Source organism: Barbus barbus, assembly GCF_936440315.1.
Source record: "Barbus barbus genome assembly, chromosome: 2".
Classification (NCBI taxonomy): Eukaryota; Metazoa; Chordata; class Actinopteri; order Cypriniformes; family Cyprinidae; genus Barbus; species Barbus barbus.
In genome coordinates, this window is record NC_136730.1 from 41,124,749 (window position 1) to 41,152,722 (window position 27,974).

The window sequence follows — 27,974 nt, forward strand, 5'->3', positions numbered from 1 at the left end:
TCATTCAGGAGTCGGATGGGACGTCACTAAGCTGTGAATGCTGGGAGAGTAATGGCGCCCTACTGTAGTCAATGTTGACGTTTGCCGCTATGCTGTTTAATTGAGTATTTCGATTATATTATACATTACAGAAGTTTTATCATACCGTGTAGAACTGATTTGAGGAACTTATATTACTGGCTTCTGAGGATATCGTTTGAAAGGTAAACCCGTTTTTGTTCTCTCTCTCTTATGAATGTTATTTAACCATACAAAAAAGTACCGTGGCAAACAAAATACTATAGATAAAAAGTTATTTGTTATATTTTAAGACCAAAACTGATGTATACATATCTACGGCTAATACCTCCATGACTAATGCTAGGCTAGCTGTAGTAATATATTGTATAATATGTACATATAATGTAATGATATTGTGACAGGAACTATCAGTAGTAGAAATCAATTGGCCCTTAAATAGTTTAGGGGCATTTTAGATAAATTTAAATGACAAGTTAACACTTACCAAGACTTAAGCTAGTCCCAGACTAAAATGCACGTTTCAACTGAAAATATCTTGCTCTGTGTCAAGATGCACACCTTAATGTTTTCTTCTAAGGCATTTTTGTAAAAGTTGCTTAAATATCTTAATTTAACTAAGGCCTAGTCCTGGCTTAAGATAAGCCCCGTTTGTGAAACCAGGCCTTAAAGTTAACACACAAGTTTACTTAAATCACATGTAATCATATTAATGTCATGTGTTTACTTGGATCATAAAGACTGTGTTTTTGGCCCAAATGAGTAACTTTTTTGGCAACCTCTTTTAGACACTTTACTGGAAATCCATCAGCGGAGTACTGTGGTCAAGACCTCAGCAGAGATGGAGGATGATTCCTCCCTGCATCGGCTGGAAGGGAGTGACCCCAGTGTTCAGGTCGGGGGGCTGATAGTGAAGAAGAAGAGCGCTTCATCAGAACAGCATGTGTTCAGAGCACCCGCTCCACGCACCTCGCTCCTGGGCCTCGATCTGCTGGCCGCACAGAAACGCAAGGAGCGCGAGGGGAAGGAAAGACTGGATGATCAACCCAAGAAATCCAAGGTGTCGTCCTACAAGGACTGGGAGGAGGGAAAAAGTGATTCGGGGTCTGATGATGAAAATCAAGAAGATGACGATAGTGGGAATCGAAAAAAGGAAAGGTGGGTTGTTCTTCGTTTTCGTTACTTAGACATAAGTTGTTTTTTTTAAAGAACAGTGGGACTTATTCACTAAGTGAATTTTTTGGCGTGAAATCTGCATACAAACAATTATGATTCATCAATGACTTTCATAATAAAATTTATTCAAAATTTCTGAAAAATGTGGGAACAACTGAAACTACAAATACACAAATATGCTCTCTGGGTCTCCTTGTAATTACGTTAATTTTTACATAGTTAATCAATCTTAAATATATTTTATCATATACAGTGAAAGAAAAGCTGCATTATATGTCTCCAGCTTTGAGTTTTCTCTGTATAACAACACAAAGACACACGTACAGTTAAAACTAAAGCTTTATATAAAAGTATAGGTGTATTAAAAACCAAATAATACAAAAAAATGACAATAAAGAAAATATAAAAAGTAAATGTAATTCAATATTAACAAAAATATAGTAGTATATCAATGATGCCAAATTATGTATATAATAATACATGGTATTATATTATGTACTTCATTTATAATTTTGATATATTTGTAAATAATATATTTATATATTTTTCATTATTTTATTATCCGGAATATTCCTAATGCCTAATTCCTAATAAATATCAAGGACACATATGAAGGAAATTAATAAATGCAATGCAGTCATGAGTTTGTTACATGCTTCTACAGGAAGTACCGTGTCACTGGATCAGAAACGCCATCAAACCCAGGAGGAGTTAGTGAGGAGTTCAAGCAGAAACATCAACAGAGGGAGAAGGACAGACGTGAGCATGGGGTTTATGCGTCCTCCAAAGAGGATAAGAGCAGAGACAAAGACAGATCCAGGGACAGAGACCACGACCGCTACCGTAACAGAGACAGAAGAAGAGACAGAGGTAAGTCAGGCGATCTCGGCCTGAGAGATCCCACCTCACTGTGTCAGGCTCTGATCTTGGTTCTATGGCTTTGTGCAGATGAACGGGAAAGCAGCCGCAGCTCCAGCAGCAGTCGCTCTGAGCGCGGTGATGGCAGCGTAAGGAGTGAACGCTCGCAGAGGGACGGCTGCTCCGACCGCATGAGCCGCGGTACTCGCCGCGATGAGCCCGAATCACCCCACAACAGACCCAAAGGTCAGTCACGCTCAGAACACGCTACCCTGATCAGTTTTAGCACTACTGAATATGCTAAATGACATTTCCTGCATTATTTGTTCCTGAGATTGACCCAAGTGGAACATTGTGTCTCATTCACAAAGCTTGAGTACGCACAAATTTGTGAGTGAAATGTGCATCCAGACGATTTTAAGAACAAATCACAATTCACCAAAAAGTTCGTAATAAAATTTATTCTAAATTTATGAAAAAATATAGGAACAATTGAAACCACACATAAGCAAAAAGCACTTACTCCCTACGGCCTTATATTTGTATTAAGGCTGAGACAGAGATGAGAAAGAGGTTCAATAGACTTTATCATTAATCTTGTCCACCGATACTTCAAGAACTGGGCAACATGTTATTTAAAAATAATGCAAGTATTATTACAGTGTGTATCACGTTTGGTCCCAATGGTCAAGACAATTAGAGCCGAATTGGGCAGAGAGTGCAAATATGTCGACTCATCAAACGTGTCGGTGTTATAATAAATCAAAATGTACAGTTAAAAAAAAAAATAAAATAAAATCCGCACCCGCCTTTAAACAAAGAGAAACACCGGCACGAATTTGGGCACACAATATAACAACTCTTCCATGTAGCCTAAATACAACGATATTTAAGAAAAAAATAAAACAAGCAAAATGTTCAAACTTTGTACGCATTGTTTTATTTTTCATTTTGGTTGTATTTTTTATTTGATGTATTAGAAGAAAGAGTAATGAAACCAAAAGTAAACATGAAAAAATGACATGAAGTAATTTTTTATGTTATGGCTAAATGAATGCCTTGTTCATTTTTCTTTTAATTATCCGAAGGACTTGGTGGCCAATAAAAAGAAACAGGATAAAATTACTTTTTTTTTTTAACCATTAACAAAAAATAAATAAATAAATAAATGCAGTCATAATTTCATGTTTCATTGTCAAAACAAATAAATAAAGGAGCCATTTCTGCACGTGGACGTTCTTCCGCCATCTTTGGCCAATGCTGACGCTAAAAAGAGGATTATTGGAAAACCAGATCTCATTAATATTCATGAACTCATTACCATAGCTATTCTTACTAGTGAAAATGGCATTTCTAGATATCTGTAAAAGTATTTTTACTAGTTAAGATATCAGTAATTTTCTTTAATCTCAAGAGGAAACACCCACATTTCTAAGAATTTTCTTAGAATTTTGTTACTAGGAGCAACTCTTAGCACTAAACTTTTTCATGAATACGGGCCCAGGTCTGTAACATAAAAGGGATGACTTAGAGAGGCAGAGTCTCTCAGAAGTAAAGATGGGCAGAGGCTCTCTAATCTGTGAAAGAGTGCGTAAAAAGATTGGAATACTTTAAAAGCAACGTTCCTCAACATTACATTGCAAAGGTTTTGCGAATCTCATCATCTACAGTGCATAACATCATCAAAAGATTCTAGGCCGAAAACCTTTGTTGGATGCCCGTGGTCTTCGGGCCCTCAGACAACACTGCATTACTCATCGGCATGATTCTGTCATTGACATTACTAAATGGGCCCAGGAATACGTCCAGAAACCCCCGTCGGTAAACACAATCCACCGTGCCAACTAAAGCTCTATCATGCAAAAAGGAAGCCATATGTGAACTTGGTCCAGAAGCGCCGTCGTGTCCTGTGGGCCAAGTCATTTAAAATGGACTGTTTCAAAGTGGAAAAGTGTTCTATGGTCAGACGAGTCCAAATTTGACATTCTTGTTGGAAATCACTGGCGCCGTGTCCTCCGGCCTAAAGAGGAGGGAGAACTTCCAGTGTGTTATCAGCATTTAGTTCAAAAGCCAGCATCTCTGATGTTATGGGGTTGCATAAGTGCATACAATATGGGCAGCTTGCATGTTTTGGAAGGCACTATGAATGCTGAAAGGTATATAAAGGTTTTAGAGCAACATATGCTCCCCTCCAGATGACGTCTATTTCAGGGAAGGCCTAGTGTATTACAACAGCATGGCTTCGTCGTAGAAGAGTCCGGGTGTTGAATTGGCCTGCCTGCAGTCCAGATCTTTCTCCTATAGAGAACATTTGGTGCGCCATTAAATGAAAAATACGTCAAAGACGACCACGAACTCTTCAGCAGCTAGAAACCTATATCAGGCAAGAATGGGACCAAATTCCAACACCAAAACTCCAGAAACTCATAACCTCGATGCCCAGACCTCTTCAAACTGTTTTGAAAAGAAGAGGAGATGCTACACTATGGTAAACATGCCCCCGTCCCAACTATTTTGAGACCTGTAGCAGGTGTCAAATTGGAAATGAGCTCTTTTTTTGCATACAATTGTAAAATTTCTCAGTTTAAATATTTGGTATGTTATCTATGTTCTATTGCGAATAAACAAATTGGCTCATGTGATTTGAAAGTCTTTTAGTTTTCATTTTATTCAAATTTAAAAAAAAAAGGCCCAACATTTTCGTAATTCGAGTTGTAGTAGTTTGTATAGTTTTATTTAATAATAAATAATAATAATAGATATTTAATCACAGCTATATTGGCCATATTCATATATAATCACAAATGTTTGACCAAATTCTGCAACTCTACAAACAAGCACATCAAACCTGTATTTAATTTTTTAATCAGAAAAAAAAATCACAATTAAACTTTTTCTTCCCCTCCAAAATTCCATGTTTCCCTAAATTGTGTAGCCCCCTAATTATAAACCTAAACCTATATTTAATTAGAGAAATCACAATTCCATTTTTTCCCTAAATTGTGTAGCCCTAATCCTAACTATAATAAACCTAAACCTAAAATCTGTTTCAAAAGCTGCAGTAGTCTGTTCCAGGACCAACAAGTGTGTTAGGCAACTTTTTCCTGTTTGGGTAAATGATGGATGAAGTGTGTTTCATATGTCCACACAGATTTGGCCACTCCGTCACGCTCCAGCTGGGATGAGGATGACAGTGGATATGTCAGCTCACGCCACTCTCACTGGGAGAGCCCATCTCCTGCCCCCTCACACCGGGAGAACGACCGCTCCGAGCGTAGCCATCGCTCAGTCCGCGACAGTGAGAGGAGAGACAGGTGTGAATCACTTCATCAGAGCCTCAGTGATTAATGTTGAAGGTTATTTGTGCTGACGTGGTTTGTGTTGTCAGAAGGAGTATTAGTAGATGTTACATTGTCACTTTTGTTTTTCAGGTCAAGTAAACCTCAATATCCAGCAGAAACTCCTCTACCAACCCCATCATATAAGTACAACGAGTGGGCCAGTGACAGGAAGCACCTTGGCTCCACTCCACGCCTGTCCCGAGGAAAAGGTAAAGACACCACTTACAAGTTATTTTTTTTTTTATGACTATTTGTTTATTGTAGAACAAAGCCAGCATACATAGCTTGCAATAACTATATACAAGCCAGGGTTTGCATAAAAAAGCAATTAAAAAAAAAAATTATACACTCTAGGGGTGACCACATTTATACACATCTGAAATATCCACTATTTACCTTTCACTATATATATTTATCTAGTTATCATATAAGAAAGTTATAAGGTTGTGTTTACTAAACTCAAATTCTTACATTTACATTTTTAAACTTTATTACTTCTGTTTTTATTTGGTATATATTGTTTGAAAATTCAGTAAGTTACTTCCCAAAGTATAGATTTTTTAAAACTTTTTTGTTTTGTTTTATTGTCTATTTATTTGCTTTTTATTAATAATAATTTCCTTATGTGTTTTATATTTTTACTTAAAATTATTTTTAAAATATTATTCCTTAAATATCAAGAACATGTATTAAGCCAATGATTAACGAACAAGATTAATTTGAAAATGCACATGTATCATGTATGCACTACCGTTCAAATGTTTTATTCAGCAAAGGTGCAATTAATTCATAAAATCATATATTGACAGTTGATTTTTTTTACTTTCTATTCATTAGAGAAAAATAACACTTCCACACACCAGGCTGAATATTTTCAACTAATAATAATAAGAGGTTTATTAAGCAACAAATCAGCATAGTGGAATTAATTCTTAACCTTAGAATGATTTCTGAAGGATCATGTGACACTCAAGACTGGAGTAATGATGCTAAAAATTCAGCTTTGCCATCACAGAAATAATTCACATTTTAAAATGTCATAAAATAGAAAACGTTAATTTAATTGTAATGATATTTCACAATATTTCTGTTTTTGATTATTTTTCATTAAACTAGCACAGCCTTGGTGAAAAGACTCTTCTTTAAAAAAACAAATATCTTATCTTTTTGAACAGTAGTGTACAGCATCTACAGTGTTATATTTATATGGACTCTTGTTTTTAGGTGATAAGAGAGATGATAGAGAGGATGGCATCCTGTTTAATAATGAAGAAGAGAAGGAACAGTGGGAGGAAGATCAGAGGGTGAGTGCTTAATTTTCCTCTTCAAATGCTCTGTTTATGTTCTTAGGATTCCTAATATATACTCCATCCTGATCTTAATGTGTGTGAATCATAAGCGCATACTATGTCAAAGAAAAAAAAAACTACTTTTTTTTTTTTTTGTATTCTATATAAAGTTGGATATATATTATATATACAGGTCCTTTTCAAAAAATTAGCATATTGTGATAAAGTTCATTATTTTCTGTAATGTACTGATAAACATTAGACTTTCATATATTTTAGATTCATTACAACACAACTGAAGTAGTTCAATCCTTTTATTGTTTTAATATTGATGATTTTGGCATACAGCTCATGAAAACACAAAATTCCTATCTCAAAATATTAGCATATTTCATCCGACCAATAAAAGAAAAGTGTTTTTAATACAAAAAAAGTCAACCTTCAAATAATTATGTTCAGTTATGCACTCAATACTTGGTCGGGAATCCTTTTGCAGAAATTACTGCTTCAATGCGGCGTGGCATGGAGGCAATCAGCCTGTGGCACTGCTGAGGTGTTATGGAGGCCCAGGATGCTTCGATAGCGGCCTTAAGCTCATCCAGAGTGTTGGGTCTTGCGTCTCTCAACTTTCTCTTCACAATATCCCACAGATTCTCTATGGGGTTCAGGTCAGGAGAGTTGGCAGGCCAATTGAGCACAGTAATACCATGGTCAGTAAACCATTTACCAGTGGTTTTGGCACTGTGAGCAGGTGCCAGGTCGTGCTGAAAAATGAAATCTTCATCTCCATAAAGCTTTTCAGCAGATGGAAGCATGAAGTGCTCCAAAATCTCCTGATAGCTAGCTGCATTGACCCTGCCCTTGATAAAACACAGTGGACCAACACCAGCAGCTGACATGGCACCCCAGACCATCACTGACTGTGGGTACTTGACACTGGACTTCAGGCATTTTGGCATTTCCCTCTCCCCAGTCTTCCTCCAGACTCTGGCACCTTGATTTCCGAATGACATGCAAAATTTGCTTTCATCCGAAAAAAGTACTTTGGACCACTGAGCAACAGTCCAGTGCTGCTTCTTTGTTCAAAAGTGGCTTGACCTGGGGAATGCGGCACCTGTAGCCCATTTCCTGCACACGCCTGTACACGGTGGCTCTGGATGTTTCTACTCCAGACTCAGTCCACTGCTTCCGCAGGTCCCCCAAGGTCTGGAATCGGTCCTTCTCCACAATCTTCCTCAGGGTCCGGTCACCTCTTCTCGTTGTGCTGCGTTTTCTGCCACACTTTTTCCTTCCCACAGACTTCCCACTGAGGTGCCTTGATACAGCACTCTGGGAACAGCCTATTCGTTCAGAAATTTCTTTCTGTGTCTTACCCTCTTGCTTGAGGGTGTCAATGATGGCCTTCTGGACAGCAGTCAGGTCGGCAGTCTTACCCATGATTGCGGTTTTGAGTAATGAACCAGGCTGGGAGTTTTTAAAAGCCTCAGGAATCTTTTGCAGGTGTTTAGAGTTAATTAGTTGATTCAGATGATTAGGTTAATAGCTCGTTTAGAGAACCTTTTCATGATATGCTAATTTTTTGAGATAGGAATTTTGGGTTTTCATGAGCTGTATGCCAAAATCATCAATATTAAAACAATAAAAGGCTTGAACTACTTCAGTTGTGTTGTAATGAATCTAAAATATATGAAAGTCTAATGTTTATCAGTACATTACAGAAAATAATGAACTTTATCACAATATGCTAATTTTTTGAAAAGGACCTGTATATATATATTCCAAGCTTTGGCAAGATTGTATTTTTTTTCTTTTCTTTTACAGTCATGCCAATAATGCATTTTTGAATTTAATTATATCCAAATTTGTTCACATAGATACAGTACACACATGTATATACACACAGTCAAACCAAAAATTATTATATATAATGTTTATATATACTTTTTTTTTTTTTTACTCTAGTGGGTGCAGGACACTATCCCCTGGTTTCACAGACCAGGCTTAAGCCTAGTCCTAGACTAAAAAATAAGTCTGAGCTGTTTCAACTGAAATAAACTTGCACTGACTGGTCTTAAATATATCAGTGCCATTGTTTTGCCCAAGATTCACCCAAGTAATGTATTTTTCTAAGCATGTTTATAAAAATTACTTAAATGTCCTAATTGAGCTATGGCCTAATCCTGGTTTAGCCTAAACCCTGTCTGTGAAACCGGGCCTGTAGTTCATTTATGTAAGTGAGGACAGCTAAATAAAGTAAACTGTGACATATTATAACCAAATATTCTTCATACAGTGGACTTTGACCTGACCATGTTTTGCTGACGTGTTTTTTCTTTAATTGCAAATGGGAGCTTTTTACACCACAGACTGAACAAAATTAAGCATTGCTTGGTAATCGGTTGACCTAAATTGGTATTATCTAATTGTGTACTTAAATTTAACAGCTGACAGCTATTCAACCTGTTTCATTACATACCTTTCTATCAAAGTTATCTGACATTATCAAGATGAATTTGTTCTGACACAGTTTAACTCTGAGTTCTTGTCATATTGTATTACCAAACTATAGTGAATAAACTAGTGCTGTCAAATGATTAATCGCATCCAAAATAAACGTTTTTGTTTACATAATATAAGTGTGTGTACTGTGTATATTTATTATGCATATATAAATAGACACATGCATGTATATGTTTAAGAAAAATATATTGTTTGTATATTAAATATATTTATATATAAATGAAATTATATGAATATAAATATATACATGTAAATATTTTCTAAATATATACTGTATGGGTGTGTATTTATATACTCAATAAATATACACAGTAGACACACATGTATTATGTAAACAAACTTTTATTTAGGATACTAGATACCATTTACTAGAATAAACTGGGATAATGTGAGAAATGTTGAAGGTGTCTGAATGAATTTTGATTTGACTGTATATACACCATTTCACATTGTTATTTTGGTGAGTACTTACTGTGTTATGTCCGAACAGCAAGCTGATCGAGACTGGTACATGATGGATGAAGGTTATGATGAGTTCCACAACCCCTTGACAACCAGTTCAGAGGAATATATGAAGAAGAGGGAGCAGATCCTACAGAAGCAGACCCAGAAACGCATCTCAGCACAGAAACGGCAAATCAACGAGGTACCGATGCACATCCTCACCCATCTGCACCTTAAAGACCTCAACACGTGCGTCATACTTACTCTCATGTGTGCTTCTCTTCAGGACAACGAACGCTGGGAGACCAACCGCATGCTCACCAGTGGAGTGGTTCAGCGTTTGGAGGTGGATGAGGACTTTGAGGAAGACAATGCAGCTAGAGTACATCTGCTTGTCCATAACCTCGTGCCACCCTTCCTGGACGGGAGGATTGTCTTCACTAAGCAGGTACAGACATCTCTAAGCGTGAATGTGCTTATTTGTGATCCTGGAGCACAAAACCAGTCTGAAGTCGCTGGGGTATATTTTTTAGCAATAGCCAAAAATACATTGTATGGGTCAAAATGATCAACTTTTCTTTTATGCCAAAAATCATTCGGATATTAAGTAAAGATCATGTTCCATGAAGATATTTTGTAAATTTCCTACCATAAATATATTCAAACTTAATTTTTGATTAGTAATATGCATTGCTAAGAATTTAATTTGGACAACTTTATAGGCGATTTTCTCAGTATTTAGATTTGTTTTGCACCCTAAGATTTTCAAATAGTTGTATGTCGGCTAAATATTGTCCTATCCTAACAAACCATACATCAGTGGAAATCTTATTTATTCAGCTTTCAGATGATGTAGAAATCTCAATTTCAAAAAAATGTACACTTATGACTGGTTTTGTGGGGCAGGGTCACATATGTGAGTCTCTAGACTTGTGAGTCTTTAATTGATGATTTTGTATTCGTCCTGCGACTCCAGCCCGAGCCGGTCATTCCAGTGAAAGACGCGACCTCAGACATGGCCATCATCTCCCGCAAGGGCAGTCAGCTGGTCCGCCGACACCGAGAGCAGAAAGAGAGAAAGAAGGTGCACAGCTGGTTTTTATATTTAATTTACACTTCTCTCGCTCCAGGGCAGTAGTGTAGATATAATAGATAAGTTTGGTTCTTTCACCTGACAGGCACAACACAAACACTGGGAGCTCGCTGGCACCAAACTGGGTGACATTATGGGAATCAAGAAAACGGAGGAGGATGGAAAAGCTGTTGGAGAAGATGGAAAAGTGGATTACAGGTTAAATAATGTCACTTATATCATTTTCTGATTGCATCTTTTTAACATATTACAAAATATTACAAATTTATTTCACAGTGTATCTCTCAGAAGACAACGGTTTAGATTCATTCCCTCTTGTAGACACATTTGGTCATGATCTAGATATGATACCATGATGCATGGCAGACTGTCATCACTACTGTTCAAAAGTTTGGGATCAGTAACATGTTTTTGTGAAAAAACTTCATACTTTTATTTCTCAAGGATGCATTAAATTGATCATAAGTGACAGTAAAGACATCTATAATGTTACAAAACTGTTCCTTTGAACAAAAATATTAAGAAGCACAACTGTTTTTAATATTGCTAATCAGAAATGTTTCTTGAGCAGCAAATCAGCATATTATACTGATTTCTGAAGGATCATGTGACACTGAAGACTGGAGTAATGATGCTGAAAATTCAGCTTTGATCACAGTTTTTACTGATTAAATTTTTTTTTTATGGCTTATACTTTAGGAGACTTCTTTCAAAAATCATTTGAAAAATCTTTTAAGATGTATTTGGTATCAAGCATGGAGTGTTCCCAGCTCTGCTTGGCACATTTTAGCTTGCTTAAGTTCTTTCCCCCAAAATCAGCACATCATTAAAAAAAAAAAAAACCATTGTAAATTCTTCATGGGCCTCTTTCTTATCTTTCATCTTTTCAGAGCGGAGCAGAAGTTTGCTGATCACATGAAGGAGAAGAATGAAGCGAGCAGTGAGTTTGCTAAGAAGAAGACTCTGTTAGAGCAGAGGCAGTATCTGCCCATCTTTGCTGTTCGCCAGCAGCTGCTCAACATCATCAGGTTCTGACACTAAAATTAATTCACTTATGTGCTTCCTTAAGAACAAACCGTGCCACTAAATTTGTGAGCTCGTGTGTCTGCTCACCCGGTATGCTGATGTTTTTCTTTGTGTCTTTCTGGTAGGGATAACAATATTGTGATTGTGGTGGGGGAAACGGGCAGTGGTAAGACGACTCAGCTGACGCAGTATCTTCATGAAGACGGTTACACCAGCTATGGCATGGTGGGCTGCACACAGCCCCGCAGAGTGGCAGCCATGAGTGTGGCCAAGAGAGTCAGCGAAGAAATTAATAGTAGCCTGGGAGAAGAGGTTGGTGCCTAACATCTTGTGTGCTTGGACCACTTTTCTGTACATTTTCTTGACAAATGTATTAATATTATGGAGAAATACTGCCACCAGGTGGATTTTAAGTGACTTGCATGGTATTTCACCCAGAAACCAATACTGAGAGGAAGGTGTAGTGGATTAATGTAAATCAGGGGTTATTGTCGTTTACTAAATCTAAACTAAAACCATAAAAAAGCTGAATGTTATTCTATTATTTGAAATAAAATAAATGTTAACTGAAATACTGCTACTACTAATAATATAATTTTCATTTAGTGTAGGTTGAAGTACTTAAACAACTACAAATAAAACTAAAATATGTAGACATATTACAAATAATAATAAAAATGACAGAAACAACATAATTTAAACTAAAATATCACTGATGTGAATATCAATAAACATTTTAGAAAAATAAGTTGCTGTTGTATGTTAATATAGTAATGCCATTGTTGATTTCTAGATTCTGTTTGGCATCCATGAATGGCCTGTTGACCAAAAGAAGTGTATATATTATAATATATTAAAATTTTATATAAATTGTAAAATATACTATGTATAAATATGTATATTTTAGACTGATTTCTGAATTATGTGACACTGAAGACAGGAATAAATTTTAAAATATATTAAAAATAGAAAATTATTTTAAACTGTATTATTTTTTGTATTTAATTATTTTAAATTTTTGCTGTAATTTTATTCAAATAAATACAGCCTTGTTTCTTGAGCAGCAAATCCACATATTAGAATGATATCTGAAGGATTATGTGACACTGAAGACTAGAGTAATGGAGTAAAATTCTAATATATATATAGCATAAGTGACTTCTTTTATTATTCCAAAATTTTGACCAGTAGTGTATATTATTGTAAAACTGTATCGTTATAATAACAGCATTTTCCATGGCTAAGTGTTTTTTTTTTTTTCTCTTTAATGTCTATATCAGGTTGGTTATGCAATCCGTTTTGAAGACTGTACATCAGAGAAGACTGTAATAAAATACATGACTGATGGGATTCTTCTGAGGGAATCTCTGCGGGAGTCAGATTTGGACCACTACAGCGCGGTAATCATGGACGAGGCCCATGAGCGCTCCCTCAACACTGACGTGCTCTTCGGGCTGCTCCGAGAGGTGAGCCATTACAATCCATCTGTCTGTCCTCCACTTTCACATCAATCCGTATTAAAACTCTTTTCCCCATAGTCAATTTTAATTGGTTTTCATACACTAATTTGATCGCTGCTTATATGGATCGTTAAACAGTACTGTCACATTTAGATTTTGATACTGATGAGTCACCTTCTTCCTTTTATCAACCTGGCTTTTTGATTACTTAGGTGGTGTCTAGACGCTCAGACTTGAAGCTCATTGTCACATCTGCCACCATGGACTCGGACAAATTTGCAAGATTCTTCGGCAATGTTCCCGTTTTCCACATTCCCGGCAGGACGTTCCCAGTGGATATCTTGTTCAGCAAGGTGGGGTGTTAATAGCGTCTTTAGTTGAAGCTGGAGCTGGTTGGGGTGCTGTACTGATGCTGAGTGTTGGTGTGATTCAGGTTCCTCAGGAGGACTATGTGGAGGCGGCTGTGAAACAGGCCTTACAGATTCATCTCAGCGGGATGATGGGTGACATCCTCATCTTCATGCCTGGTCAGGAGGACATTGAGGTGAGGAGATTCTTCAGTCATGCAAATGATGCTATGAATGGAATTGCAATTTATGTACACTATTAAAAATATATATACACTTCTGATTTCATTGATCAGAACTACAGTAAAAACAGTAATATTGTTAAAATTGAATGTTTTTATTTTAATATATTTTAAAAGTGTTATTTATTCCTGTAATGGCAAAGCTGATGTAACATGATCCTTCAGAAATCAAACTAATACAACAACAACAAATCTGTTGCTGCTTAATATTTTTCTTAAAATCATGATTCAGCGTTATTTCAGGATTCTTTGATGAATAGAAAGTTCAAAATAAAAGCATTTATTTGAAATAGAAATTCACTTTAAATGACTTTACTGTCACTTTTGTTCAGTTTAATGCATTCTTTTTGGAATAAAAGTATTATTTAATTTAATTTAATTTATTTTTACCTCAAACTTTTATATAAATGTTTCCACAAAAATGCAAATAACTGTTTTCAACATTGATAATAAGAAGAAATGTTTCTTGAGCACCAAATCAGAATATTTGAATGATTTCTGAAGGATTATGGGACACTGAAGACTGGAGTAATGATGCTAAAAAATTTAAGAAATTGCTGAAATTTGCGGTCACCAGACTGAATTAAAATTTAAAATATAACACAGTTGTTTAATATTTTATAATGTGTCTGTTTTTAAAAATGTAATTATTACAGACTTTTTAACTTTTGACTGGTAGTATTTGTGATATTCACACACACACTGACACACATACATATATGTGTGTGTGTGTATGTGTTATGTGTGTTTTTACGCAAATTAATCGTTTGATAAGGTTTGACCCCAACTTCTTGCCGTCATCGCAGCGTGGAAGGTATGGAAGCAGAATAATGACAATAGTTTTTGAAACAAAGCATGCTGAATTCCACAAATCGAAAAAGAAAGATGCATTGCAATTAACAGTGCTCGCATTTTTTAGATAGATAAAAAGGTTAGTTAGAAATGTAGTTATTGATATAGCTTACATTTGTCTAATGAGGCAATGTATAACACACATGATGTTTATGCTGCTGCAGGTGACGTCAGATCAGATCGTGGAGCGACTGGAGGATCTAGAGAACGCTCCGGCCCTGGCAGTGCTGCCCATCTACTCCCAGCTGCCCTCGGACCTGCAGGCCAAGATCTTCCAGAAGGTAAACCTTGGTCTCTGTTGGAAACTCTTAAGATCCTGATCACAAGACAAAACGCTTTAGATGGTTTGTGAACTAAACCTGTGTGTTTATTGTCAGGCTCCTGATGGAGTGAGGAAGTGTATTGTTGCTACAAACATCGCTGAGACGTCTCTGACTGTGGACGGCATCATGTTTGTGGTGGATTCTGGTTACTGCAAACTGAAGGTAAAACCATGTGAAGCTGCTTTCTTTAATAGGAGAATGGCACATCTGATACTAACAGAATTATTACTTTGTGTTGTTTAGGTGTTCAATCCTCGCATCGGCATGGATGCGCTGCAGGTGTACCCCATCAGTCAAGCCAATGCAAACCAGAGGGCTGGAAGAGCAGGCAGAACAGGCCCGGGACAGTGTTTCAGGTAAGTACAGATCAGTAAAGACCGCTGATCTTTCTTGAGCAGAGGGGCACACATATTTATGACACAGTTTATGACAGTGGCAAAGTTTATAGTGGGTCTAAGTCAGACTTGGAATGATGCTGTGTTAAAAAAATGTACATGATTCAGAGAACTGAGAATCAAAAATCTCAACTGAGAACTGAGTCCCATTTCCATATCAGTCACCCTCACCCACTCTCTCATTTTCCATGATTTCATCGTGATTTTGTTATTTTATGTTCAACTTTTTAGGGATGACCAGATTCAAATTCGATTAATCAAAAATATAATTCTTTTGAAACAGTTGTCACTAATGATACAGTTAAACTGATTCACAAAGCAAATGCTTCATTTGTTTTGTTACAGAAATTAGTTTGGAAGTAAAACCATGTGATTGGTGACATGTTGAAGTGAAAAGTCGAAATTTCATCAGTGTTATTTTAGTATCACTGACACTGACTGTCAACTTTTTTGATTAGATTTTAGATTTTATTTTTAGAATTTCTGTTTCATTTGAATTTTAGTAATTTTGTTGTTTTTTGTCATTTTTATTATTATTTTTAAACATCTATATAGTTTTTATTTTTGTTATATAGTTTACTATATATTTTATTTATTAATTATTTTATTACATTTTATTTAATTTTTTTCATTTTAGTACTTCAAGTGAAACTAAATGAAAATGAGAAATGTTTCCTTCACAACTAGCCCAAGTAATTTATAAAAAAATCTTGAATTTTAGTCATTTTATTTATTTGAATTTACGTTTTTTTATTTACATTTACGTTACATGATGATATTATAAAAATCATGTTACAAAAAAAAAAGGGAAATCTAAAACGCTGTGCAGTGTCTTTTTATTATTTCAAAAGGCAGAGGAAATTAGTAGTGGAAGTAGTTACAATTTTTTTCTTTCGCATTGTGACACATCCAAGTATGACAGATTAACAAAAAAAAAAGAAATACTGTAGAGCGCTATTTGGTTCTATCCGTGAACTGTTCATTGGATTTTGAGATCTGGGCATTTCACTCAAAGTGGAACATGAGCTTGCACAGGAACTAAATGATTGAAGTCCTGCATACGTCACCAGAGAGAAGGCTGTCGTTTTCAATAAAGATAATTTGATGAAACATTCGCCAAAAAACGAGAAAGTAAAACACATGCATGGATATATTTTTATTTCATGATGACTTTATGGCGAACTCGTGTGATGAAACAGTAAGTCATTTTTTTGATCCAGTACTTTGGAACGAATCATCCAAATGAAGCGAATTGCTCAGGTGTCTCTGTAGTGTAAATACAGGCCTCTCTTTGCTCATACAGGCAGATGAACGGCGTTCCTTCAGATCACCAGTCCCTTTTTTCTGAAACATCTATCAGTCAAGCAGGGCGACTGCAGGAGGGGGACGGGACCGTAATCTTGAGAGGATTTCACGCAGTTTAATTTTTGTTTACACCTCTGAGAATGTGAGTCAAAGGCTCCTGTGGGCTTTTTGACTGTGACCTTTTTCAAATCTGCACAGTCCTGAAGATGCGGCGACATGCTGTCTCGCTGTTGTGCACTCACACAAAGGAAACTCACGCAGGGGATTGTTTTGCCTCCCTGTGAGTGTCTCTGGCTGCTCGTGAAAGTGTGCGGCACTTGTCGGATTAGTTACATATATCCTTTACCAAACATCTGTACATCAGGAATTAATTCTGTTCAACCAGACGCTTTGTAATGCGGCCAAAAGCTGTGTGTATGTGTGTGGCATGCGTGTTAAATCTTAAAAGCTCTGGCTGTGATTGTGGCATCTTCACAAGAGCCAGTAGGACTGATATGCATAAATGCGTATGTTGTACTACAGAGCTGCTTCTTCACACCATCTTCTGAGGAATTATCCATTTAGTTGAATAGCTGCAGAAATCTGCTGTTCTCTCAGATCTGTCTCTATGGAGCGGCGAGGAGAGCTGTGATATTTTAAGATGCTCAGGGGTAGTTTGGGAATGGCTCATTTTTATGGGCTTCCCTCTGGATCTTTTAAAGATGGGATGTAGGAAACTTTTAATAGTTTTTTTTAATTGTGTGTATTTAAATATATGATAACTCTTTAGATTTGAAAGCATTCACTATAAACTAAGAGTTTTCACTCGATCAACTTCTAATTTGCTGCTTATTAACAGTTAGTAAAGTAGTTGGTAAATTTAGGTATGGGGTAGGTTTAAAGGATCTAGATTAGAAGGTAACACTTTATTTTAGGGTCTCTTAACTAGCATGCATATTACTAGAATATTAACCATTTATTAGTACTAATTAAGAACACATTAATGCCTTATTTTGCATGACCTTATTCTACATCCCTAATCCTACCCAATACCTAAACTTAACAACTACATTACTAACTATTAATAAGCAGGAATTTATTGAGAGAAAAGCCGTAGTTAATAGTGAATAAGTGTTCCCTATTCTAAAGCGTTACCGATTAGAATATGGTCATGCAGAATAAGGCATTAATATGTGCTTTATAAGTGCTAATAAACAGCCAGTGTGCTAGTAATGTGCATGATAATGAGCTAATATAATAAGCAATTATAATTTAAAAGGCCTGCCTATGTTTTCTATAGTGTGTAAGCTCCCTAACAAGAAATACCCTGGATTTTTCTCTGGCCACTGCGTCACATTGGGTTTGGACATGTTAAAATGTCTATAGCAAATGAATTGACCTCTCTTATCTTTTGTGTTGGTCCGCTTCAGGTTATACACTCAGAGTGCCTACAAGAATGAGATGCTCACCACCACTATCCCAGAGATCCAGCGCACTAACCTGGCCAATGTTGTGCTGCTGCTCAAGTCACTGGGAGTTCAAGAACTCCTGCTCTTCCACTTCATGGACCCGCCGCCTGAAGACAACATGCTGAACTCCATGTACCAGCTGTGGATCTTGGGAGCGCTTGACAACACAGGTGAGACCACCAGCCTCAGACACTGCCCTGAGAAAGAGAATCTGCATAAGACCACATAAACCTTTAGTTTTTACTTATTGTCCTTTTGTCACATTTTATTCAAAGGTACAGTCAAGAGTGAATCTGTTTTTAGAGTTGAACTGTGCTATTAGATATAAATAGTGTCAAGAATTTATTTTGGGCATTGTTTAAAGTGAAATGAAATCTTTCAAATCAGCAAGAAAATCTAAATGGTATAGAATATTGGAGTACTTATAAATCATTTATTTGCATCGCCCACTTTCTATGATCCAATCAATTCCCAATGGATAAAATCATTTCCAGCCCTACATGTTTTTCTGAGTCTTGAGTATTTCAGTCATTTATACGGCACAACAGGGAAGACAAGTCTGTTTTAATTTACATCTCATGATGACTTTTATTTTTTTCCAAATTGTTGCACATTTTTCATATAATTTTTGAATTATTAATTCGTGTATTTTATTTTATTATTTCAGTGTTTATTGTCAGCAACAAAGTCTAATATTGTACTCTGAAAAATTAACATTGCACATTAGCTAAAATTTAAACCATAAATAAACGTTCATTGTTTGAAATAAAAATGAAAATGAACTGAAATAAAATAAAATCTAAAAATATTGAACTTATTATATTTCAGTTAGCTGCCAAGGCAGCATTTCTCATTGTCTTTAGCTTAAGTTAAAGTACTAAAATAACTAGAACTAAATAAACTAAAAACATTAAAAAACTAAAATAATAAAAATGTCAAAAACACACAACAAAATTACTAAACCTTCAATTAAAATTAAAAGGAGTAAAGAAGGAGAATGAAAATTAAAAATGAATGTGATCAAAATTTTAAAAAGTATAAAAATATCTAATCTAATCCAAATATTGTTAAACAAAATATAATAGTATATCAATAACACTGATTCTGATATATTCACTAGATTGTTTGGATATATCAGTGTTTAAAGATAACTGTTGATAGTGACATTATTTTATATGGGGGATAAATCTTTGAGTTCTTTGAGTTGCACTCAAGTGTATCTTGCTTTCTAGTTTGGTAGATTGAAACTTGTTAAGCGCTGCAGTGAAGTATTAAGGTCTTACTCAAAGTTCAGCTGTAGCAACTGAAGTAATACTGTCTGTGTGACCAGAGAGGGATCTCAATCTCATTTCCTGCGTATCTCTCAGGGTTTGTGAGGATTTGACTATGTGGAGCACTTTTCTCTCTAGCTCTCGTCTCGTGTTAACAGCAGATTATTTCTGATTAAGGTTTACCTGCCCAAATATCTGCTCTGCTTTTCACACCGCTCTCTCACTAATCTTCTTAGTCTGTCATGTAATCTTTGAAATCTGAGCTTCTGAAAAGTTTGATCAGAATCTCAAAGTGGAATCATTTTCCCACCATCAGCACTTTTGAAAGAGGTGCTGTCTAATCCCTTTTGACTTTTGCCTGTATTTGAGAATGGCTTCCTCTCATCCCTGTTTAGGCGCTCTGACGCCCACCGGGCGGCTCATGGTGGAGTTTCCTCTGGATCCGGCTCTGTCTAAAATGCTGATTGTGTCATGTGACATGGGCTGCAGTGCAGACATTCTCATAGTCGTCTCCATGTTGTCTGTGCCGTCCATCTTCTACAGACCAAAGGTACCGAGTGTACATTGTGTTCTAGTGATCTTCACACACTCAAAAGCGTTAACAATCTCATAACTAGAGCATATTGATCTGTAAATGTGGCAACCGTTCAAATCTGCCATTACTTGTCTAGGGTCGAGAGGAGGAGAGTGACCAGGTGAGAGAGAAATTCTCGGTGCCTGAGAGTGATCACCTGACCTACCTCAACGTTTACCTGCAGTGGAAGAACAACAATTACTCCAGCATCTGGTGTAACGATCACTTCATCCACACCAAAGCCATGCGAAAGGTACCTTAACTTGAGGTGTCAAGTTTAATCAATCAAATTGATTTATTATAGGGGCAATATCATTCTTTTTGTTATTTTATTTCCCTGAAGTCCACACAGAATGGTAGCCAAAATTGTTTTGCATAAAAAATAAAAAAAGGCACCGTCTCTGACCATTTTTTGCTGCTGTACCATTTAAGACTTTTATGCAAATATCCTCTTCGCACGGGGAAGTGAGTAGTAATATAAGATGCGTTTCAACCAGCTTTGTATGTGGGCGTGAAAGTTTGCTTACAACAATCTGAATTTGAATGATATTTAAAAAAATAAAAATAATTTTCACGTTAATGTTTATTCATTTTATTACGTGCTGATGCCATTTTCATTAGCTTTAGGGTTATTTTAATAATACCATTTAGGTTTAATCTCTTTCTTTCTTTCTTTCCTGTCTGTTGGTAATTTTATTTCCTCAACTTCAGTTAGTTGTCATGGCAACATTTAAAAAAAAAATATATTTTCATCTAATATTTATTGTTTTCATGTATAAAACATTGTATATTTCAGCTTTTTTAATTAACAAAAATGTTTTAAGAGTTTTAGCTAGCGATAATATCCTTGCTTAAGGGAAATATTGAGACATAGGTCTTAACCAGAGCAGAAGGTCTTAAAATTCATGTCATGGCATTAAATATTGCATGCATTGCAAAAAAAAAAAAATTTTGTCATACAAATTTCTTTAAATCATCCTTAAATCAAGACACATTTACTTGAGTACAAGATTAAGATACAAAATCTTGTTTTCTGAGAAGTAAGCAAAATGAAGTGAGTTCGTTTAAAACAAGAACAAATATCTGTCAATTGGAAGTAAAAACTAGTAATCTCTTTGAATTAAATAGATTTTTCGAAGCCCTTTGGCAGATCTTTGTTCTTTTTCAATCATGAACCCACTTCATTTTGAAAAAAAACAAGACTTATGTCATTTTGCTTCTGAAGTAAATGTATCTTCATTTAAGCATATTTAGATATTTGCACTGGAAAACAAGACAAAAATACTGAGGAAAAAAAACATCATAAGGTACAATTAAAGATATTTACATATTCTAGGGGTTGGAAGCAAAGGTATTCAAGCCTTTTAAAAAGTTGAAAAGTAATGGATATTAGTTGTATTTTAAAATTTGAAGTGTTGCAAATACAACACCTCTTTTATTTTATTTAGTTTATCATGAATAACAGTGTGTGGTGTGTCACAGGTGCGTGAGGTGCGAGCTCAGCTCAAAGACATCATGGTGCAGCAGAAAATGAATCTGGTCTCTTGCGGCTCAGACTGGGATGTGATCAGGAAGTGCATCTGTGCTGCATACTTTCACCAGGCTGCTAAATTAAAGGTACACAACTACTTGGCGTATTTGGCAATGTAATGCTAGATTCCGTTTCATCAAGCGGCATGTGAAACATCTTCATGACGTGTATTTGTTTGTTTAGGGAATAGGGGAGTATGTGAATGTGAGAACTGGGATGCCCTGCCATCTGCACCCCACCAGTGCTTTGTTCGGGATGGGCTACACCCCTGACTACATCATCTACCATGAGCTGGTCATGACCACAAAGGTACTTCTTCCTCCTCAGCTCTTGAATGTGAAGTGACGTCAGTTAGTATGAATCATGGTTTGTTATAACGGTTAGTTAGTGCACATGCCCTGACACTGCACTCTGGTGCTTATATGAGGGGTGCAAGTTTGAATCTAGCTTGCAACATTTCTTCATCCAGTTTTTTTTTTTTGTCATTTTATTTTTATGATTTTGTTTATCCAATGTTGTATTTATAAAAGTTATGTAAATTATACTTTTAAGTTAAAATAAATAAGAATTATTATAATTACTGTTAAAGAACTAGCAATTCAATTATTTAATAGAAATACTGTTTTCTACGTTAATATATTTTAAAATCATTATAATATGCTTAGTTGGTGCTTATTTCTTATTATTATCAATGTTGAAGGTTTTGCTGCTTAACTTTGAGGTCAATATGTTTTTTTTAAAAGAAATTACTACTTTTATGTAGCAAGGATGCAATGAATTGACATTAAAGACAGTAAGAAAGTACAAGGAAAGACATTTATAATGTTACAGTATTGTCTATTTCAAATAAATGCTGTTTTTCTGATCTTTCTATTAATGATAAATGTTTCTTGAGCAACAAATCACCATATTAAAAGGATTTCTGAAGGATAATGTGACACTGAAGTGCGCTGAAAATTAAGCTTTGCCGAAATGGGAATAAATTACATTTGAAAATATATTAAAATATTTATTTTAAATTGTATTAATATTTCACAAAATTACTGTTAATGTATATGCATGTTTGTGGCCATATGTTGTCCATATTTGTTAATTTGCTCTAATAGTTTGAAACTTTTTGAACATTCAGTGAAAACCATGTTTGAAAACTTATATGAATTAATAAATGTTAAGCCATGCTAAAAGTTTTTTAGTGATGTAAGCAAATTGAATTGAAGCGTTGAATCAGTTTTGAATCCGCACAATCATATTTTTTGCTTCTGAATAAAACGCACATTAAATCTTCATGATATTCACAATTTTGACATTTTATACTATCAACATCTTATTCAATATCCTGTCCCCAAATGCTAGTGAAGAGTGATTTGTTGACTTGTATGTGTGTTTGTGTTTCAGGAGTACATGCAGTGTGTGACGGCGGTGGACGGCGAGTGGCTGGCTGAGCTGGGACCCATGTTCTACAGCATCAAACATGCAGGAAAGACCAGACAGGTGAGCAGCATCCTTCCTGAATATCATACACAACACATCCAGTACGCATTTGAGATCCTGGTCCACAAAACCAGTTATAAGGGTCAATTTTTTTTAATTGAAATGTATACATCATATGAAAGCTGGATAAATAATCTTTCGATTGATGTATGGTTTGTTATATTTGGCTGAGATACAACTATTTGAAAATCTAGAATCTGAGGGTGCAAAAAAATCAAAATATTGAGAAAATCACCTTTATTAAGTTGTCCATATATTTATGGTAGGAAATTTACAAAATATCTTCATGGAACATGATCTTTACTTAATATCCTAATGGTTTTTGGTATTAAAGAAAAATGGATAATTTTGACCCATGCGATGTATTGTTGGCTGCTGCTACAAATATACCTGTGCTACGTATGACTGGTTTTGTGCTCCAGGGTCACATTTGTCTCACTAACTTTTGGTCGCCCTTCCAGGAGAACCGAAAGAGAGCCAAAGAGGAGATCACCAACATGGAGGAGGAGATGTCTCTTGCACAAGAACAGATCCGTGCACGGAAAGATGAGCAGGAGAGGAAGAACAATCTGGGCACCGTCAGGTATTTCAGCCATCACTGCTGTCACTCAGAGTTTAGAGTCACTTTCTGCTCTTTAGAGCGACTGCTCGCACTCTCACGAAATCAGAATCGTCCTATTTAGACGGAAGCCATCAAATGGCTGGCGTGCTGAAATAGTAATGTCGCAATTTTTGGGAAGGCTATTATCCCCTTCACACCCATCTCTTTCCTCGCCTAACATCTCCTTGTCTTCCCCATGATGAGCTTTTCTCACCTCCCGTCTCCACAGGAGAGAAAAATAAATAATATTGACTCCTGGCTGACCCCCATTACTCTAGCAATTTAAATTGTACCGCCACGGACGGGGGAGGAGATACAGACGCTAATTTTCGGACTAATCCAGGAAATTAATTTTACACACACCTGTCAGCTCCACAAAAACGAGAAATGTGTCCTGTAAAATAACACTTCATTAATTAATCAGGATTTTTATCTCTCAATCAAAGCCTTTGGCTGACTGTCGGCGTGATGGACGTTCTGACAATAATCACATTAAAAGTGGAGATTAGACTTTTGATTTGCATGATGGGGAGATGGATAATTAAGGTGCCGGCCTCCCTCTTGGGCTCTGATGCCTTCATGGGGTTTTAAATAAGCTGATAGAAAGACGCTGGCTGATCTAAAAATGAGATCACAGCTCATCTCACCTGACCTGAATCCTGCGGGACGCACAGGTCACTTAGAGGACATTTTACATTTCTTCTGAAGAAAATGCTGCCATAAAGCACCAGGAAGTTGTGCTTGGTTGCCAGGGCGTTGATGTGCGCTTGCTAAGGTGTTCCGTAGGTTTTTAGTGATCTGGGTGATGCCTCCTGACGAGACAAAAGAATCTCTTTCATTTCCATTTTCAAGTATTTTCATTTTGTTTGATTTTGATTATTAAGATTTTTAAATACATTCTGTGCTTGGAAAAGCAGTAAAATAAGAATAACCGTTGTGCAAAAAGTAAATTCACACATTTTTTTTTTTTTTTTTTGCATTCTGCTTATCTACTTTTCCTTTGTTTATCCAGGTGAACATGATGTTGTAATTGTGATGTGCCATTCTAAAAATGCAGGGCTCAAGTTAAATGAACACTCCACTTTTTTTGGAAATAGTCTCATTTTACACCTCCCCTAGAGTTAAAGAGTTGAGTTTTACCGTTTTTGAATCCATTCAGCCGATCTCCGGGTCTGGCGGTAGCACTTTTAGCTTAGCTTAGCATAGATCATTGTATTGGATTAGACCGTTAGCATCTCGCTCAAAAATGACCAAAGAGTTTCAAAAACGGTAAAACTGAACTGTTTAACTCTAGAGGAGGTGTAAAATGAGCCTATTTTAAAAAAAAAGTGGAGTGTTCCTTTTAAAAGAAGTTCAGCTTTTAAAAATTGTGTCTCCAGACCTTGCCTTTTCATTTCACTGCTATGTGTTTGGCATTTTTATACGCAAATGTAGGATATTTCTTGAGGTTTAAAAGAATAATTCACCCAAAAATTAAAGTCATTATTTACTCATCCTCAGACCATCCAAGATGCGTTTGTTTCAGAACAGATTCTGAGAAATTTAGCATTACAAGTGAGTGGGTGCCGTGTTTATAATAAATCCATCAAGATGTTTTTGGCTTCAAACTGTTGCATCCAGCTAAAATGCAAGTCCTCTATGCATAATATTGCTTTCTCCAGTGAAAAAGTATATCTCAAGTCAGGCTTTATTGTCATTCTTCTACATGTGTGGAAATGTCTCGCAGGACCACAGTGCTACATATTAATTAAACATAAATATAAACAGAACAATGGAAGTAAAAGAACAACAGTTATAAACCTATACACAGTTAACCATCTGACTCTACTTGTACTATAAATAGTTGATTATGCATACACATAATCTGAGTGAGACTGTACAAGAACTTTACATAAATACTGTACATGAGATTATGCAAACGAGATATTTTAGGGGAAGCAGCACGGAGTGCAAGATGATTTGTAGTGCAATGCACAAGTAAACATATATTATCTTACTGAGTCTTTGTAGCAGGTAGTGTTTATAAAAGTGAAAACAGTCTAGAAAAGTTCTTACTTTGGCCTTAATGATGGATTTGTTTATTACCAACATGCAGTTTTTTGCTTCACAAGACGTTAATTGATGGACTGGAGTGGTGTGGATTATTGTGATGTTTTTATCAGCTGTTTGGACTCTCGTTCTGACGGCACCCATTCACTGCAGAGGATCCATTGGTGAGCAAGTGATAAAATGCTAAATTTCTCCCTATCTGTGAAGACAAAGAAACAAACTCATCTACATTTAATGCCCTACGTGTGTATAAATGTTCAGAGAATTTTGTGTGAACTATTCCTTTAATACTGCAGCCGCATAGCAACATGCTGAAAAACACTCAAAATAATGTCAAAATGGAGAAGCGAGCTTCTGCAACCACTCAGAACGCCACAGCACCGCGTCAGAGAGTTCTGCAACCCACATTTTCTTTGTAAAATGTAAAAGTTAATTGAAATATTCCTTAAGAAAAAAGTATAAAATTGGCTAAAAGTTCAATTGTTGGGATGGCAGGCAGCAGAAAGTGAAGTGATGGAGGTGTGAGCCAAGTCTGTGGTGGAGGAGCAGAAGGGTCATGGCCTGATGGATGTAATTGCTGGCGGTGTGAGGAGGGGAGCGCTGTGCACCGCTGTAATTAAAGATGATAGATCGCCCTGTCAGCTACATCAGACCCTCGTCCCGCAGGTCCTCACAGAAACAAACTGTCCTTTTCTCTCGGCCCGAAGCTCCTTGTCACAGCTCTGTCTATTCTTCTCATTTAACCTTAGAGCAAATCTCACAACTTCTGCTGCATGGCACATCACAGTCTCACACACAACCTTTCTATTTAAATTAACGTCCTGAAATAAACACGTCTTTTCATTATTTCCAAACAGGGCAATAAAGATCTGCACCCCAGGAAGGAGAGAGGAAGCGCCCATGACACCAAAACGAACACCGGCCCGATTTGGCTTATAGTGCTCGTATCCACAGTTTCAGCCAGATAATATTTCAAATGTGATTTTATTTGCCATAGTTGCTTCAGTCAGTGCAATGTTATTAAATATGATCATCACAGTGCTTGTCACATGCAGCTTCCAGATTTGTCCAGAAGTAGGAGCAATTGTATAAGGAGAACATTTCTAGTCATCATCTCTTCACCTCAGACAAAGTGATATGTGACTCTTTTGGACTGGATTGAGACGAAAAAAGCATGCTAGTACTGTATTCAATTCATTTTTTAGCCAAATTCAAAAACAAACACATTTGTCCTTATATTTGAATGCACTTGAAAAAACAAAAAAACTAAAAAAAAAACAGCTTTATTTGACATTCTACATACACTTAGTCCATTGATAGGCTTTTTCATTCTTGAATGTTTGTGTAAACCAGAACAGCAGAATTTATTCATGTCCTGCTGTAATATTCACTTTACCGTTGAATTATAATTCACATTCTCTCATATTTGGGTTTGTGAAGAGCTGCTGTTGTATCATTCTTTCAGAAAACACAGAGCAGCCATGAATATTAACTTCCTATACTTTGATAGGTTAATCCCCTGTGGATGAAGCTTGTCTTTGTTATTCTGACAAAAACATTGCTAGAATATTTCATCATTCTGCTGGAATCAACACTGACCAGGCGGCGGTCAAATCCTGCGTCGTCTTTGATGCAGTTGGGCTGGAAGTCATTGAACAGATGTGCTGTGTACCGACAGAGATGACAGGCCTCCACTGCTGCGTTCACACAATCCACAACATGATCAACCGCTTGCCACCGAGGGTCATTTCACTGTCTTTCTGATTTTCAGGGCTCTGTTGCTCTGTCTGTGTTTTTGGAAACTTTGAAATAAGAGGTTTGTTGAACTTTATTATTCTTCATTACTGATGTGTACATTATGTCTGTATATTCTGTTTCTTTCTTTTGTCGTATGATTTAGATACAGTCAAAACATGTTTAGACGTCACAAATTGTTTTCAGAAAGGCTGGGAATAACTATATTTTTGAGGGTGTAAAAAGTTCATTCTGTGTCTCCTTTGTATTTCAATTTTACTGTTTTATATTAGATATTAAAGAAATGAATATAGAAGTGCTTTATTATTTGTAGGTAGCGATTGGATCACTGCATTTAGTGTGTTAAAGATCACATTTAATACATTTGCACAATTAGGGGCTGTGTACACAAAATTAATTTTTGCTATCCATTGTGTGTTTTTTTCCATTGTAAACATGTACTAAATGGACATCTTTGACCATTGCCCTCGAGTCTTTTGCAGCGTCTCATTTTATTCCCCAAAAAGTGTTCTTCCTTAGGGCTTAAATTTGTCATATGATCCCACATTCCTGGAAATACCATGGT

The 27,974-nt window shown here is 36.2% G+C and overlaps 1 protein-coding gene across 1 annotated transcript; it reads left to right on the forward strand.

The window, feature by feature from the left end:
- Window positions 1-13: 13 nt before the first annotated feature.
- dhx38 (DEAH (Asp-Glu-Ala-His) box polypeptide 38) lies at window positions 14-27,879 on the forward strand. Its single transcript, XM_079374800.1, has 27 exons — window positions 14-203; window positions 807-1,176; window positions 1,859-2,064; window positions 2,143-2,298; window positions 5,204-5,366; window positions 5,484-5,602; window positions 6,618-6,697; window positions 9,693-9,848; window positions 9,933-10,094; window positions 10,623-10,730; window positions 10,825-10,937; window positions 11,630-11,767; window positions 11,891-12,077; window positions 13,046-13,231; window positions 13,438-13,578; window positions 13,659-13,769; window positions 14,831-14,947; window positions 15,044-15,151; window positions 15,233-15,345; window positions 18,099-18,307; window positions 19,804-19,958; window positions 20,080-20,235; window positions 21,465-21,599; window positions 21,697-21,822; window positions 22,909-23,004; window positions 23,466-23,587; window positions 26,512-27,879. The coding sequence occupies exons 2-27, from the start codon at window positions 860-862 to the stop codon at window positions 26,591-26,593; spliced, it is 3,762 nt and encodes a 1,253-aa protein (XP_079230926.1). The 5' UTR covers window positions 14-203; window positions 807-859; the 3' UTR covers window positions 26,594-27,879.
- The last annotated feature ends 95 nt before the right edge of the window (window positions 27,880-27,974 follow it).

What these genes read in the sequence shown, in the direction of transcription:
- dhx38 (XM_079374800.1), top strand. Translation starts at nt 860, where the DNA reads ATGGAGGATGATTCCTCCCTGCATCGGCTGGAAGGGAGTGACCCCAGT. An exon ending in TGGATATCTTGTTCAGCAAG is followed by an intron (nt 13,579 to 13,658) that starts GTGGGGTGTTAA and finishes GGTGTGATTCAG; the next exon opens with GTTCCTCAGGAGGACTATGT. An exon ending in ATGCAGGAAAGACCAGACAG is followed by an intron (nt 23,005 to 23,465) that starts GTGAGCAGCATC and finishes TCGCCCTTCCAG; the next exon opens with GAGAACCGAAAGAGAGCCAA.